Genomic DNA, 17,930 nt, shown 5'->3' on the forward strand with positions numbered 1-17,930 from the left:
GGAAGTCTTGTGTTGTTTGCTCCACTCTGCCGCCGTCAGCACCAGAGACTACACGCTCTAACATCGATCGTATGCTTCGATGAAATTAAGGAAATTAAACTAATAAAATTAACAGGAAACAACGAGTAAACCTGTCATCGAACTGATTATCGTCTCGGATGGCCTATCGTCGTTGGCTGCTGGCCGTGGCTGCTTTCGGCAAGACGCGATGAGGCACAAAACAAAGCGAACGTCGAAAAAACGGCTTCTCGTAAAGTCACTTCTCCAGCTTGAAACGTGCACCGGACCTGCGAGATCGATCTGCGGGCCATCGAGAAGAAAGCAAAGAGGCCAGACAGAAAAGAAGGAAAAAAACGGACACTATCGCTTCTGATCATCTCACCGGCATCCATCTCCCCCGCTCAGCACCTTCCTCGATCGAAAGGTGGGGAGGAATGTGCGTACGACGACGACTGCGCGCTTGCAGTGAATGGAAGATGGAATTCTTTTATTATCTTGTTTTGTCACTTTCGAACGACACCGAATCGATGATAATCTTCGTGTTTTGTGCCTCTCTTCGTGGTGTTTTTTTTTTTTAATTTGTAATATGATACATAAATTTAATTTTAATTACATGCTGATCGACGGAACGGCGATTTCGATCGAAGCTTATCATTTTACCACTGCGGTGCTCGATAGTCTACCGATTTGCTGAACAATATCGGGCGAACCGCCCAGGAGGTGAGCTGACGAGCACAAAACGCGGAATTTTACGACGGTGAGGAATGTCGGGTCTACCAGACATTGGTTTTTGATTTTAATGTGCTAGGAGTAAACGAGATTGAATTTATATGAAGATTAATTAAATTGTATGCGCTAGCAGCAGATGGAATTTTCGATGTGAATATTGTAGTTTTTACTATTTTACTTATGGTTGGAACTCATTTTTTAGGCTACCATAAAGGTTTTTGAGTGTAGAACCTCTGTAATGAATGATTTGATCACTTTGGTGTTGGCACCGGAAAGATAAATTATAACTTTTTCATTACTTATGAAGAATTCGATGTTTTAACATAAAGTACCCTGGATGGATCCATTTGTTTGTTCTCATTTTCATTCTTATTTTTTAGGTATATTTTCTTGTACAAGAAATCCCTTTGATTCCTATATTGGATGAAACAGTTGCCATACTTGTAGGTTTTTGTTGATGTACATAATCATTCATTTCTTATTTTTTATAAGACGTTACATTTAACATTAAATAGAGTTGAAACTACGTCATGTGTGAACTACGTCATGTCATGTTCAACATTGAGCATTTCAACGTTACTGGTTGAGATAAGTTCATATGTATAAGCTCATCAACTCTTACAGGGTTTCCCACGATTTATTGGTGGGTTCCCATTAATTTTTGGTGGATTCCCATATTTTTTTCGTGCGTTCCCACGATTTTTTGGTCGTTTCCCAGAATTTTTTGGTCTAATTGTATTGATATCCAATCGGAAAATACCAATAAATTATGGGATCGAACCAACAATCTATAGGATACGACCAAAAAATCGTGGGAACGCACCAAAAAATCATGGGAACTGACCAATAAATCGTGGGAAACCCTGTAAACTACAAGAATACTCAAAGATTGCGGACCAGCAAACCTGATTTACTCGGAAACTTCCAAAAAGTTTCAGAAACTACAAAAGATTCTTATATACAGTCAGTTTTCATCTGAGAAATCAACTATTTCATCTATATTGTGACATGCTAAACCCTTTAATTTTAAGCATTACTCTGATTTGTTTGTTTGTTCTTTTGCAAAAAAGCGTTGATATGATATGCGTTGCAGAACCTAACATGCCATTCGCATTAATAAAAATATCTATTTTCCACATTCCTGGTCTCAGCCTTTATAAGAAAGCTTACCCATTGTACAGCATTGACGTTCACAGCCAATAAATTCCCAGTTCTCATGACTGCTCCACAACACGAGCAAACTCCACCTTACGACCTGTACCGAGCACGGTGACGATTGAAGTATGTAATAAAATCATCCCGAATCGGTGACATGCAGTAAATACCTTCAACCTGGTTTTGAAATGAGACAACGACACGACAAAGGAAGCCCTACCCCCCTAATCGTCCCGATAGCGTCTCAAACGAAGCGCTCATCGCTCAGCCGAACCAAAACCAATAAACTAGAACGTGTTAAACTCATAAAAAAGCGACTTCACGATGCTCGTGGTGCTAAAGAGCGACTTTACCGTGGTCGCGCATAACAACGGCCCCACAGCCGCTCCAGGAAGCCCTGTGGGCTGTTTGGCGAAACCGGGATGGACACTGGCTTGAGTGTGAGATACAAATAATAAAGCAACGCCAAACACACCCGACCAAATCAAAACGAGGAAACTCTATCGGCATAAATCTCGCTGGTGCTGCTGCTGCTGCTTTATGCTTATTGATTTATTTCACGCCGTGGTCGATGTTTTCGACGTCTCCCCCTGTGTGCTGAACGACAATACCTTCCGCCTGGGGAGGCAGCGTTCCTTTGGGCAAGCGTGAGTGTACTCGCGAAACGGCAGGCCTCGGCAGCCGACAGCCGCTGACAGGCAAAGAGGTCCACCAGAGTGAAAGAGTATAACAAGGGCAGTGCAGGCAATCAAGCGGGAACCGTAAATTATGATTTTATTCGAAGAAATTGAAACGACCCCCCGGTAAACCCGTGTTAAGGAATTTCTATGGCACCCCTTCGCGCGTGTATGTGTGTGTGTGTGGTCATGCTGACTCCCCCAACGGCGAGGACACTATGAGGTTGGGTTCGCTTTGTTTCCTTCTGGGTTCCAGGTAGTGTGTGTGTGTGTGTCCCAAAGCCAAAGGTGACCAAAGTGTTGTTGTGCATCCGCTAACTAACGATAAACCTGTTTAAACCCCTCCGGATCGGATGTAGCGACCCGGTATTGCATGGCAGGTTCCTCTCATCCATCGTCATCATCATCAGCATCATCATGAGCCATTGGCATTTACATCGTGAAAATTTATCACTTTCATCGGCTGGATTAGCGATTTTATTGCTTTATTGCGGCGACGAAAAGTTGTAAAAACAGACCCGATCACCCGATCGGCCAAGGCCAAGGTTTTGGGCCCGTGTTCCTCTGCTTCGATTGGGACCTTACCTAACTCGGCTCGCAAACCTGAACCTGATTATGATCCGTGATCTTCCTGGCTGCGGGGCGATGTTCGATCGAATGGTTCGTTGTTTTTCACACCTCCTAACAACCGGCTCACGGGGCGGAACACCGGTAACGAACTTACAGCCCGGGGATGGCTGTGTAAAGCTGTCGCTTGTTTGCAACCCAGCTGGTGAGCTGCAGAGCCAAGGCCTGGCCACCCCGGTACATCGTGACAAGCCATAGCCGTGTGCTGATCTGCTGGACCCCGCGCAACGTACCTGACATGCTCTCGTGCTCGTAAAGCAATAAAAACATCGCGCATTCAAAGCCGGTTGAGAAAATTCGAACCCTGGCGTGAGAAGTCGCGGGACCGATCAGCGGGACAGGAAAGCGCTTTTACACACCGGAGCATTCGACCGGATTGTGCTTTGCTTCTGACGGATGTGACTGTAGCGTTGGGGGTCGCTTCAATGAGAACGGTGGACTTACAGCGATCCAAGACATAATTCTTGACCGTGTAGCGTTGATGTCTCTGACCTTGCGTACGTTGTGGTGATAAAACCAGTACAATGCTCTTGTTGCCTGGTGGAAGTTCATGATCTCTTTCAGGAGGATCGTTAAACGTAGCCCACCTCTTCGAACCTCTGGGGCATTACGCTCTGTACACATTCACAAGGGTTTGTGTCCTAATCACACATACAGAAAAGCATACATTTGCGACATAAATATTGAATAATTCTACACTATCATTGATCCACAAATGAGTGGTTGATCACTGTGATCTCTCTCCGCGCGCATTGAGCCTACACAACGCCTCTAAGTCACGTCATGATGTCGCCTCCCAGTGGCTGAAAATGACTGGTCAAAATAGCCTACAAAATTAGTGTCTCATACTTCAGCTTCTCGCAATCTGTTACGCCTGCCTGTAAACAACCCAAGCCCTCGCACTACCTATCAAGCACACACCATCTCCGTACTCAGACCTCGACCGGTACCTCGTCACACGTGTCTCATCGTACCCCTCCCGCACACATATGCTCAGGCGCGGATCACCCCGTAACCGATCCTAGGCGCTGGCTGGGTGTGCTAATTGCCCACCGATTACAAACTCATTTGGCCGCAATTACTGGCTGCTTGCGTTGCCGCATATTTACTCACAAAGGCACACACACACACACACACACACACATCAGGTCACAGGGTACAGTGTGACCGTTTTGCAGTAGCGGCGGCTGTATTACTCCACACATGGTCTATCCAGCTGTGCTAGCTTTTTTGCCACTTGTGCCAGCTTGTTCGATGTCACATTTGTCAGCCATTTTCTTTGCTTTTTTTTCACTACTACACTGTTGACAGATGTGAGCTGCCGGATGGGGGGGGGGCCGACAACGTCAAACAGACCGCCATACATACTATGTGATTGACACAGCTGTCAAAAGTGCTCGGTAGCCAGGGTCGGTAGCGCCCTCTCTAGGTCAGTGTGCTGTGACACCGTCAAACTGTCAGTGCTGAGTGCATGTCATGGAGGACAGCTCCCTCTAACAAAGAATATGTGTTTGTGGGAAGAAAGAGAGAGAGAGAGAGATCATCAACTTACCGGCCCGTCTTGGTGATGATCATCTCGGTACCAAGATCGTGAAACTTATCCCACAGCTCCTTCGTCTCCAGGTGACACTGTATCGGGCGCATCTCGTCACAGTTGCAAGACCCAACGATCGTTGATTTGGACTATGGAGAGAAATTGGAAAAAACGTTGTATTAATGGACGTTTCGTAGTTTTTTGTTTGATGTTTATAATTACCTGTGCCGGTTCTGGAGTAAGCCGCTCCTCGTCCGATGGAGTGCCAGTAGTACGCGTCGGTGATGTAGCGCCCGTTCGCGAGGAACGATTCTTGTTCGACGTTCGATTCGAGCTGACCGGTGCCTCCGAATCACTACACTGCTCCACATCAACATCGACATCGTCATCTGGTTCAGGGAATCGATCTCCAACCGAAAGTGGACCTAGAAAAAACAAAAATCCCGTTTTCTGTGTTAAAAAACCACAACAACTTCATTTTGCACTTATCAGATGCTTGTTCGCTGTAGATAAATCATCTCCGAAACTGTTTGTTTTGAAGTTGCAAACGTTATCTACACCTTCTCATTTTCACACCCTCCACTGGTCTAGGCCCTGCTAATTGTGTGTATGTGTGTGCCATCGGTGCGCAATTGTAAGTTGGAGCTAATTAAATTTGCATCTAAATTAACCGTGAAACAAACTCGCTTCGCTGGTGCGGTTTGCTACTTTCATACATGCCGGCACACACAAGCCGAGCGAGCGCTCGTTCTCTCAATATTCTAATGAGCTGTTTCCGCTTTCTGTGCGCCACACAGACATCCGGCCGTGCGTCCAGAGCATTTTCTTCGCTCTTCATCTACCTTATACCTTTCTTTCGCAGATTGGATGAAAAACTTTGCCTCTCTCGCACCAGCGGGTAAAGGAAGTACGATAAGGAATTATTTTCCTTCGCGTCGAACGGCACAGACAGCAAACCCGAGGGCAGTAAATCATCGAGCCATACTGAATGATTTATGGGTTTCGCCTTGCCGTATCTCAAAGGGACTGGAAAAACTGTGTACTTTCCAATCGTTCGGTGGGGAGAAAAAGTAAAGCTCACCAAACTTTGTTTAATGCATAACAGGGCGCTTCTTTTTTGGAGGATCACCATTTGTCTCGCGAGGTGATAAGGTTAGCAGGGCGATGTGTTTTTGTAAGGTGCGATATTTTCCCCTACAGAGTACATTTCCCTACATCGTTTCTCTTTTCCCTCCGCTCGATTACTCTATTAAGTCTATGCTGGTTAATGGCGGAGCAAAATGGTTGCTATTCTAGATGCCTTATTATCGCATCTTTTTAACTTAAAATCGTGCGCAAACCTATGTTTAATTTCAAAACGTTGTTAAACGTATTTGAGCAGTTTTTTGCTCGCTAAACGGTTCCATTTAAACCAAGCGCAGCTAATGAGACGTTTGATCAACCCTTTTGCTTACAAAATACCAATAATCATCCATGGTTTATTACTACTTTTCCTCATAGTACTTTACGCCATTACCTGCAAGTGCCCCAAGAACTTCTTGAGCCTTTTTAAAAGCTAAATAGCGTCAGCTGTTTGAGAAGAATGCATCCCAACCCGAACGGTAAGAACGAGCTCGTTCCTTAAAAAATCTGATTTCTGTCCTTCCGGAAACCCCTTCATAAATAACCTCAACAACCGCTTGTGGTAAGGATGCTTCTTACCATTATCGCTTGCCTAAGTGCTGGCTGTTTCGGCAGCGGGTTCGTCCCGTTTCCCAGCCGCCCTGCCCTGCACCGCAATCTGCGATCGGAATGGGGAAATTACCCTTTAATTATACAATTTATCAAAATTAGACACAAAATCATAAAGGACGGCTAGTGACATGCACGCACTGTGGATGAAGAAAAAACACGATCCCTTTCCACGTCGCACCATCCACCTCAACCTCAACCCCTGTAATGGTTGCTGATCGATTGTGGCCCGACCTTTGGTGTCCTTTTTAGCCACACTCCGAGGCCCTTTCGGTGAGGGAAAAGGAAGTGAGCAATAGTAACACACATGGATAATGATAAAATAATAACCTGCTTGATAGATAATAACAGTGCTGCCAGCGGATCTGCCGCTTCACTTACCCGTGAGGTATTAATCGGGTCCCAGAAGGACCACAAATGCGTGCGAGTGTGCGTGCGCGCTGTGGTACGCAGCTATTTTTAACGCTTTTTTTTCGCCCGGGCTGCCTCCGTACAGACCACACAGCACAGCGCCAACAACAGATGGACGAGCCTGTTTGGGGACGGGATCGACAGACGACAAAAACGCGACACTGAGAGACGGCGGATTAGGGGGAGGATTATGGCCACCGTTATGGCCACCACACTCCGCATGCTCTCTTCGCATATCGCCACTGCGCCCGAAAAACCCCAAAACGAGCTGTCATTCAATCAACGCGGACAAACACGGACTGCGACTGTGACGAGTTGGGAAACCGAGGTTGGTAATGCCGAGGTGAGCACAGTCCAATTCCAATTTCCAATTTTCTACGTTCTCGCTCGTGTTGTTTTTTCGCTTTCGGCCACCACGCAGCGAAGGGTGGTAATACGCACCGCGGAGCGAACTGGTTTTTGGGTGGCCTGATCCTGATGCGACCGAAACCATAATTACCATACGATCGAGTCGCGCGTGCACCGCCGTGGCCGCACCGCAAAATCTCTCACCTGGGTTTGATGGGAATTAGTAGTTCCCTCTTCTTCGCCTCTTCCACCACAAAACACACATACACACACACACACGCGCACACAACTGGTAGCGGTAAACGTGTAATAGAAAATTATTAGACAACTCGACAGGTTTCGGTGCTGCCGTTGCCAGGGTGACACGGTGGTTGCAATTAATCGAACCTCCTAGCGTCGAGCTGCCAACAACTCGATGTGTTTATGTTGATTTTTCTGATGGCTACTACCACGCCGCATTCGCTTCCTTCTCTCTTTTCCCCCCTGCTTTGCTTGGTGCACGTACTCGCTGGTTGAATTAACTTAACCATATTGCTGCAAGGGACAGGAGCAACCGTGACTGAGTAAACATTTAAAATAACCTCATCAATTTGTGGTGTGGATCGATTTGCTGATGAAAATTTTGTGCCACGAGGTCTGAAACAAAACCACAAAATCTAATTAAACATTGCATTTGAAATGGGTGAAGTTTTATGAATTATGAACAAGCTTCATTCCAGTTATTAATGCCTTTAGATGTCCGTAACAGACATTACATTTTACTATTCTCAGGATAGTTCAAGTGTTTATAGAAATTATTCAATACATACAATTCATTGCGTATCCTTAAAAGTATCCTTTAAGTACAGGAAAGATGCTCTTATTAACCTAAATAATAATACTCTTTGATATGATACAAAAACTGAAAAATAAAAAAAAACTCTTGTGTGATGCGCTAAATGTTGATTTCAGACCTAAGTCACTATTGAACACTGACATTTAATCAACAAATTTCAGATCCAGCCATCCCTTTATCTCAATTGACTTTTTTGGTGTTTAGGTAATAATGTCCTTTATAATTTCACCACAAACAAGCAGAAGATGTATGTAAGGTTTAGTCTAGAAATGTGTTCTTCGTGTAGCTCCTTTCTTTCGCTTTTTAATCTGTGATGTGTAAGCGTGTGTAATGTGTTAACATTTTATCTATTTTAGTTATGAAGTGTAAATTATGATTTGTAAGCTTGCAGAAGTTGGATATTCGAGTTCAATGAATATGACACACAAAATACAAAGCTTTGGTTGAAAATGGTTTATGCAAAAATCTTTAAAAGAGCCTTATAAGTTTGGGATGTTTTATAGTATTATATTAGGTTTAAGCTACTAGAATTAAAGATCAAAGCCGGCATCTTTTTGACTTTGACTTCATAATCGTTTGTGCAAATATGTTAACTTGATAGATAGAAAAACGTTTATTTGTGAGAAAAAGAAACGTATAGGAAAGCAATAAGGCATTATAATTTTAAAGCTAAAGCTCTCTGCACGTAGACGCTTTTGTTTACTACAAATAAACATTGATTCCCAAATTTTTGTGAAACTATAATTTCATAACATTAATCCAAAAATTGTACTATGAGATAATCCTTACATAAGATATTATGTCAGTCGATAAATTGTATTTTCCAGCATTCAAAAAATACGTTATATTTTTCATCAATTTTAAAAACTCAATTTTAATGTAACTCACGCAAATACAGCCGATTGTACAAACCTCCAAAGTCCCCAGACATGATCCAATATCCCGTCCTTTCCTTTCCTTCCCTTACCACCCAACCAATGCAAATTCCATTTCGGATGCGCACACACTCTCGCGCTCCTTCACTGTGAACTTACGCCAGTGTTCACTGCTTGGCACGGTACCGAGCACTATCAACCCTAATTACTGTCTGACGCACTAATGAAGGCGATAATCTATTTTAAATTAATTTATGCATTTGTTGCACCGAACCATCAGCACGCACAAAACGGCTCAACATGCATCTAGCGGCAGCAGACACACGGGCGCACGCAAACCATACGCCAAACAACGAGCGCCAATGCCTTTTTTTTTGCGTGCCAAACCCACTTCATACTTCGCATCTAAATTATCCTGCCATCCACCAACCACCAGCCCATCCGGGGCGCATATTCACGAAACTACCACTACTACTACTACTACTGCACCCGTCAGCGTCTTATCTTTCCACCCAATGAAAGGTTGTTGTCTTAGCTAATGGAAAACAATCTCCCTCTCTCTCTCTCTCTCTCTCTCTCTCTCTCTCAATCTTTCTTGGGGGATACTCGGCAAGCTGGGAAAGGGGAAGCTTTTCGTCAGCAAAATATCAACCCCGTTGCTGTGTAAAGTAGCTGGCGCAAAAGCGTACACGATCGGTTATTAATCTCCCCGACACTTCCCCCCCGGTTTCGAGCAGCAGTTTAAGACGTAGCGCACACGCGGGGACACATTTTATCCCACGCGTGACATCAACGCGTCATCGCAGAATTCAATCCACGGACGGCGAGCGCATATTTCGGCTTACGAAATAGAAAACGAACGCCTCGCCGGCATCGTCACGGATGGTGGCCGGAAATTTATGACAACTAACGGATTAACTCCGGGCTTCTGTCGTAAATTATCAACGGCGGCGGCGACGGTGGAGACGAATGGAGCAAAAACAACAACACAACCACCATCACTATCAAAGTGAAGTTTTCGGGTAAAGGAAGAAGCCGAACCGAGCACAGAGTACGATGAAATCTAGTGCCAGACCTAGGCTGCCGAAAGTGGTGGCCCCAACAAGGAAATGACGAACATTCGTCCGTACAGTGCGTTTTTGGGGAAGCTGTAAGATTGACTCACGTTTCACATTACACGTGAACGCAGGCCGCCGCCATTGGTAGACGAGGAACCCACAACGGAAGGTGACAAGTTGGATGCGTTAAACGGTTTCTGGAGGAATCGAAGAGGAAAAAGGGAAATAAAAAAAAAAATACACGCACACCCCAAACACGGCCACCCGAAACCACAACCACGACCCTTACGGCGACATCGATCGCATCTGGTGATGAATAGTTGATAGATACTTTTCTGCATAATTTGCCAACAACACAGCAACAAAAACGCAAGAACGCTCCAAGAAAACGTAGCTCCCTCTGCTCGCCCACGTACGATTTCGTCCGCTTGTTCGTTTCGTGCCATGGAGGATGGTAGCTGTTTTATGATCCGCTCGCCGGCGCAGACGAAATCCGTCATCAATCGGAAACGGAATGGTGGATGGTTTATTGCCGCTCCGGTGTGTAGGCAGGAGCTTGTTAACAGAGAATACAATTTTATTATTTTCGGCAGAGTCCGGAGTGAAATTGGTATGGATACCGAATGGTGGGTCGGTCAGTAGTTGGGGCATGCATTTATTTAAAGCTTTTCAAAACACACAAAGTTGCTTGTAGATGAATCACAACAGCGTCCCTGTTTTTGAATTTAGTAGGTTCAGATTTTGGCAAGAGTTTTGTTTTGAATTTATTCTTTCCACACAACAAATCTTCTTTTTAAACAGTCATTTAATGTTTGAATCAAACCAACCTTTACATAATAAAGTTTAGTAATTGATGCATCAATTTAATACAAGGTTCAAATTGTGTTCTTGCCTCTAGTATACAGCAGTTTTGCGACTAAAATCTTCTATTTTTTTAATCAAATATTTGTCGTTATCAACATCCCCATACGAATTATCAGCAGACGATGCTTACTGTAATTTTGTATGCAAAGCAATATGTAAGTTTAACCTATTATTCTGCTAATTAATTTTAAAACATTTTATGTCATGAATACTACTTCCAGATATTAATCAATTATACAAATCATCCTTCAAAAACTATAAACCTAATGATAAAGAATGCTCGTCTTGAATCATCAAACAAGGTGAGAGCAATTGCACAAACAAGAAACTGCCACAGGATGTTAATTTAATAGTTTCATCAAATCAGCTTAATGTATGATTGCACATATTGTACCTTAAATGGTATTGTTAAATTATAATAGATAGAAGTCACCTATTCTTCAAAAGCTCTCGAAACAAGGTCACAAGCATGATTGTCTAGATGTTTGACTTATATTCCTTTTCAAAGTGACTTTTTTTTTATAATTTGATTGCATATTTTAACTGGTGACTTCACATATCTCCACTAAAAACCACACATAGGTCGTATATGTCTTCAAAAGCTCGTTATGTATATTTATATACCTCACCGATGTACAATTATTACATAATTTGGATTGGATTTGTCTGTGTTTGATATTCATAGACCCTAAAATATATTTGTTGAATAAACCGGATAAAAACTAGAAGCCTTAACCTGCCACACTAATTTAGGCCCCACTCAAGTGTCCAACGAGAAGGTTAATTGAAGTATTTTCAACATGGTAAATACTTGTTTCCTCAGAAGTTTTGTACGGCTGAGATCTAAACAAAAAGGAATTGTGAGTACCTTTCTTAAGAATAATTCGACAACTTCAGAGAATCTTGAATTCGACAATCCTGAGGACCAAGAGCTTTGGATTTGTTCAAAGTCTGTGGCACCCAAAGGATCTACATCTAGTATTGATACAACGGATGCAACTGTAATATAGAGAGAAAACTCGCACATAATCTAAAACCACTTTCAATACCCCCTTTCAGTATGAGAAATAGAAACCACCGCCAAGCAAAACAATGGTCCCGGAAAATTCGCGTCTGCAAATCAACGCATCACAGCGAAATGATAACCATCCCCAAAATGAAAAAAAAACCACAACAACCCCATTTCGCCAACAGTGTACAAATAGCAGCACACACAAATCAACCCGTCAACCAAAAAGGCCAGCAGCAGTACCAGCAGCACCACCCAACCACTTTCCTGCACATGACATGGTGATGAGAAACATGAGCAGCTCATTTTCACCCAGTTTCTGCTGTCGCCATTATCCGGCAGAGCGAGGGCTGCCAGGCTGACCGTAAATCATGATCTCATTCAATCGCGCAGCCGAACCCGGCAGGCATCTCGCTTTATGACACGGATAGGGGAGCGTTTAACTCCCTCCCTCTCTCCCTCTGTGCAGTAAAATCGGTATCTTCAGTGTGAGAATGGTTCTGCACAAACAGTAGCCACAAACAGAAACTTCCATTACTCCATTAAGACAACGGGGTAAAAGGTAAAATATATTGCGCTGCTTTGCATGAAACAGCGTCGTCGAGCCAAGCCAAACTGCACAAAGGTAAGCCAAGACATTCTCAGCCTGAAAACATACCTTCACATCATTTCGGTGCATGTGGTTTTGATGTACAGATTGTCCGAAAATTATTCCCATCACCATGAACTTCGTCTTGAAAAGTGTGCCGACGCTTCTCTCAACGTTTTTCAATGGTTATAATTCATACTCGTGTTTTTATTATTTTGTTTTTAGTGCTTCCCTTTTGCAAACAGGAAGCTTTCCTAAACTGCTTCCTCTTACTCACCCTGTTCTGTGTTTGATGCTCTTTCAAGCATTGCGAATTTGTTCCTTTGGACAACTAATGCTCATTTACCAAAGCCAAACGATTGTGTTTCTCGCATGCTTCTGCATTGCTTACTTCAGCCATTTTAAAATGAATATTCTCTATACACTGAACATCTAAGGTAAATTCAAACGCAACGCATTTGCTTACAGAACAAGTACCCAAAAGCAAATAGTCCCTCGGCGGCTTTCAATGTGGAAGAAATAATTACAACCATTGAACGTTACAAAACACCAGCACACATCGTGACATCGTGGTGGCTATCGCGATCAGGTGATCTGTGATATCGAGCCATCGATTGCTACTACAAAACTACCCGTGTGTTCGGTAGCAAACATATCATTAGGGTGTGTAAATTGTTGGCGTTATTTTACCCGTCCCCGTCATGATGTGTTCTGCCCATGGGCTGCAGTGCATCGAGATTAGCGTATTAGGATGAGCACGATTTGTTCCGATTAGCGTAAAGAAGCGTGGCAAGAGTACATGGTGTGTTAATGCAGTGAAGTTGTGCAATTGCTGACGTGTGACGGAAAATGCATCAATATTACATTGTATATGATGTCAGGAAGCAATAAAACAATGGCTAAGAAGTTGTTTTAATAACAAAACTTACCAAAACTCAAGAAGGCAATGGCATAAAAACGTTTGGCATAAAATGAAGCTCTTGCTAAAGCTAAATTAAAGAAAATCGTTTTTTTTTTTTTTGTATATTGTAATATTTCCTATAAATTACATAAAAATCTTGTTCTTCTTAGAATGGGATTTGCAATAGTTTAGGGTCAATGTTTCATATTTGAATACTACTTTTAAATCATTATCCTTACCCATTATCCCTTTAACCATTATCTCTCATCATTTTGGATTTACAGAACAAACAAGCTTAAAATGTATTAACCTATGATAACTTTAAAACAATATTTCTGCCTACACCATAATATTTATAAAATAAATCACAAATCAAGAAAAACACCAATTATGTCTTCTTTTAAGTACAAATCTAATCGAACGGCCATTAACAATACATCCAACAAAAAAAAACATGTATTTCAAAACCCCATTCAACCACCATTTCCCTTTGATCTCTTGTCTCGTTTGATCTCTTCAGATGCCCTAACGGTTACACATGCTTTGGAGTTGCATAAGCTTAACCGTTTTTTTGTTTCATTCCCCCTTCAACGACCGTACGCCACAACTCATTTCGGTGTCGAGTTGTGTGATGATTGCTCCAAATTGGATTTTATTCTGCTGTGTGTATATGTGTGTGTGTGTGTGTCTTTCCTATGCCGAAAAGAGTTTAAAACTAATGTTTGTGGGGTGACTAGCGTTAAACAAATACGCTCTTCACAGGCTAGTGATTGCGTGATGCAGCATGATGACAAAGTTGAATATTAAATTTTTCCTTTAGATTGTTTGCTTTTGGGCTCATTTTGGGTAAAATGAATGTTTTTAGTTAGACATCGGTAAATTCCAATAAAAACCATAAATTTGTTTAGTATATTGAATGAATTCAACGCAAATTTTCCAAATTTTGTTTGTTTGAAATTAGTATAATTGTGTATAACTTATGTTAAGCATTACTTCCCCATGTTCGTTACATGATCACTTCATATTAGCGTACAACATGTTTGTCTGTTCGCAGCAAATCCGTGCCAATTTCAAACAATGTTTCACTACGGTTCGATTCGGTTGCCTTCAATCAACGAGCGCAATCAATGTTGCGTATGGTTTGCTGGTCAGGAAACAAACGAGAAAGCTGTAACGCAACTACATTTTGAGCCTTCAACAGTAAACCATAGCCGAAGGCTCAGCCCTTTGTTCACTAAGACCTCTATCATTAAGTAAAATACAGACAAAAATCCTTAGAAAATCATAATTAATTGAAAATGCTAGTTGTTAGTATGATAAAGCATCTTCGTCACATTCTTTCCAATTAAAACCTAAAACCTCTGTAAGTCATTTGAGACGCACTTTTGGTGCGACAGCCCGCTTCCCGATCAACTTACTGCTGCTTCGCTCCGATGGCTCCCGGCTCGAGCTGTTGCCACCGCGTGCCATAATGGCGGCGATTGAAAAATCTGTCCCACTGCTTCCCGTTTTCGATGCAACCAGTGCTGCTGCTGCTGCAGCTGCTGCCGCTGCCACCGTAGCCGCTCCTGCGTGTGTTTGCGTTCCTAGCAACATGTTTTTTTTCTGTTTTGTTTCTTCCTTCTAACCCCAGAATATCGGCCACCACAATTCTTCACTATTCACTTCTGCACCACTCGACGCGTCAACAGGCGGGAACTGAATATTTTTCTTTATTTATTTCCAAACCTCCAACTCAACACAAGAACGAACAATCACCTCTCGGTATGTTTTCTACTTCAAACAGCGACAAATTCAATAGAGCACAGCAAAGCATCACCGATAGAAACCGAACCACTCGATAGCGCCAAAGCCAATCGTTTCAACACATCCGCGAGCCATTTTCCTTTTGGAGAAGTTTAGCGGGAGGGGGGGAGGGGTCAAATATTAATGGAACTTTTCGAGCGCGGTCACCACTCCGCCTGCCCGCACTGATAATCGCTGCCAAACCGGATTTTATTTATTTATTTTCTGTTTATATGTTCACGCAACCGAAAATCAGCAGAGATACCGAACAAAAAATAGCTCTAGTTTTGACGCTGCGACGCTGAATGTGTGAAAAATTCGGTACCAAAACAACGGAGAAATAAAAACAACCACACACCCTTAAAAGCATACGCAAACGGCAAACTGCCCCAAGACAGGGTAAAATAATACACACGCGCGCGCGTCCAGTTCGTACGTACTCCGCACCGTTGTAGTTTTTGCTTCGCGGATACCTTTTCGCGCGACGGGTACGTTCGCTGCGTACGTGTGCTTACGTGTGCGCCGGTAGCAAGCAAACTGCAAAGGGAGAATGCATATCATGGCCGCCATTCGCAGGGTGCGCTCTTCGCGTTCGCGTACCGTGCGAGGAGAGCAACCAGCAAAACGGCCCAGCGACAACGAAGCGCAAACCATACACAAACAATTTTGCCCCCCCGTGGGGGGGGACTGGTGAGTTTGGATTCTTTGCTTTTTCGTTTATTTTTTGCTGCTGCTGTACTTCTTCTCACTGCAGAAACTGCTCCGAGCAATGTTGCTTTTCCAACCCGTGTGCGTGTGTGTGGGCTGTGGATTGACGTGCGCTGGTGGTAGTGTCCATTCAAAGCTACCCCCAATCCTAAATAAGGGGAGCATATTTCGTTCGGTAGGGTAGCGCAACGGACAGCGCTGACATGGCTTTACACACACAAACACGCCGCTACACGGTTGGGAAGGGCCCCGACAAAGCAAAACACTTATTTCAAGATTGTGAGATTATTTTCTTCTTTTCTTCTTGTGTTTTTTTTCTATTCCTTTTGTGATGAAAATTGCATTCCCGTGTTCCACGCAATAAAACGAACGAGAAGGGCTAGCTCATAGCTCCGCCTACTGCGTGGAAGAATGCGCTCACTTACTCTCTCGCGTGTGTGAGTTCTCAGCTCACTCTGCTGTGAGACGCGTGAGTTCAGTCTCACTTCTCACCACTCACCTGCTCGTTCGCTTACACTGGTGAGCGCCTTAAGTTTGACACCCGGATTGCAATCTGAATTTGCTTTTGTATTCCTTCAAGCTGATGAATGATGCTTTAAATTAGAAATTTTTATTCAAAATATATCGGTAGTGATTTTACTATATCATTTTGACACATCATTCTGCAATTATTTCACTTTTGTGTTTTATTTCTTTTATTTTTGTGCTATTTGTACGATTTTGTCATTCGTTTTTGATTTTAATTTATGTTTCCTGACAATAAGAGCTAATATTTTCTTACTCTTTCCTTACTTATAAAATATTTAAAATAAATTTCAATATTCATAGCGTGCTTTATTGCTTTTCTTCGCATAACACCCCATCGTTTCCTAGCAGATAACGTTCCCAATAGTCACCTCTTTTTAGACCCCCCTCTTGTACCCTTTCCCCCTTCGAACACGCTTCAAACACATTTTTCAGCACCATTTCTCAACAACCCGTGTTCGTTCGCGGCCATCGCTTCACCCAACACCCCATTATTATTACCTCGAAAACGGTTCTGTCGACGATGGCAAACCGTGTTTTCGAGAGCCACAGAGTTTTTTAATGTGTTCTTCGCGTCTCGTAAAATTAACATTCACATTTCGCGAGCATTACCAGCGCTCCCCGGTGGAGCAGGACATTTCTCAGTCTATGTGTGTGTGTACGCATTCCAAGCGAAGGATTCTGGCGTTCATTTACTACCGCTACGTGCCCGAAATTCCGTAACCGAAGCGTGGCCTCGATCGACATTTTACACTTTTTAACGACCTCGCTAGCGTGAGGTAAATTGTCGCTAGATGGTGCTAGTCACACAACAACAGCAAAAAAGTACGTGAAGATAGCTTCTGCAAAGAACCAAGCGGAGGAACGGGAGCTGAACGGGCGGGAATATTAATGATCACATTTTTGCGAAAATGAAAACACATACCAAGAAAACAGACACACGGCGTACACGGTGTCAGCCGGTTGTCACTTTGCTTGCAGCTCATTTCGAGGTGCGAAGATGAGGTGACATTTAACGGCGCGTCTCGTCCTTTTTAGCTCAGCGAGCGCCGTAGCTGATTTCTTCATTCGTTAAGTATGTTTTCCCCTGTGTGCGGGACGGTTCAACGTTGCCGCGCCCCAACAGGTTCCATCCGTAGGTGGCGAAAGGTGGAGGGAATACGCTGCCGAACGCTACGACGGGACACGGCAGCTGGGGATGGTATTTAGAGAGAGGCACCATTGGCAAATAAACACCAAAGTGAACAAGCTTTCTCGGGATAAAATCGAGCCACATCAAGCGGAAACATCGTGATGGCGCAACGGTGCGAAACGGTGCTCGATCGACCTGATGGGTGGTAAGGGGTCGAAGACTGTTGTAGCTACGCGCCAAATTTCGGAACGCGAACATGTGGCATTAGGTTGGTACTGGAAAATTCTAACACAGATATGAGATTTAGTTTTTTTAACGTTTAATCGATTTCGCACCTTTAAAAATACTTTTAAACATTCAAACAATAGGTATTTAATTTCGAGTATCTCTAATTAAATCATTTTAAAAATCAATTCATATTTTGAATGTACACAACC

At 43.2% G+C, this 17,930-nt stretch overlaps 1 protein-coding gene across 2 annotated transcripts in view; it reads right to left on the reverse strand.

Annotated features, from left to right (window-relative positions):
• LOC120904044 (T-box protein H15-like) overlaps positions 1-15,655 on the reverse strand; it is a 52,145-nt gene extending 36,490 nt beyond the window's left edge. For both annotated transcript variants that reach the window (XM_040313766.1, XM_040313765.1), the window contains exons 1-3: positions 14,762-15,655; positions 4,945-5,147; positions 4,741-4,871 (exon numbers count right to left, since the gene is read on the reverse strand). In XM_040313766.1, the coding sequence (XP_040169700.1) occupies positions 4,741-4,871; positions 4,945-5,147; positions 14,762-14,939 (512 nt within the window). In that variant the 5' untranslated portion in view covers positions 14,940-15,655. The remainder of the gene's footprint in view (positions 1-4,740; positions 4,872-4,944; positions 5,148-14,761) is intronic.
• Between the last annotated feature and the right edge of the window lie 2,275 nt (positions 15,656-17,930).

The sequence above is a fragment of the Anopheles arabiensis genome, chromosome 3 (assembly GCF_016920715.1).
Source record: "Anopheles arabiensis isolate DONGOLA chromosome 3, AaraD3, whole genome shotgun sequence".
In the NCBI taxonomy this organism is placed as follows: Eukaryota; Metazoa; Arthropoda; class Insecta; order Diptera; family Culicidae; genus Anopheles; species Anopheles arabiensis.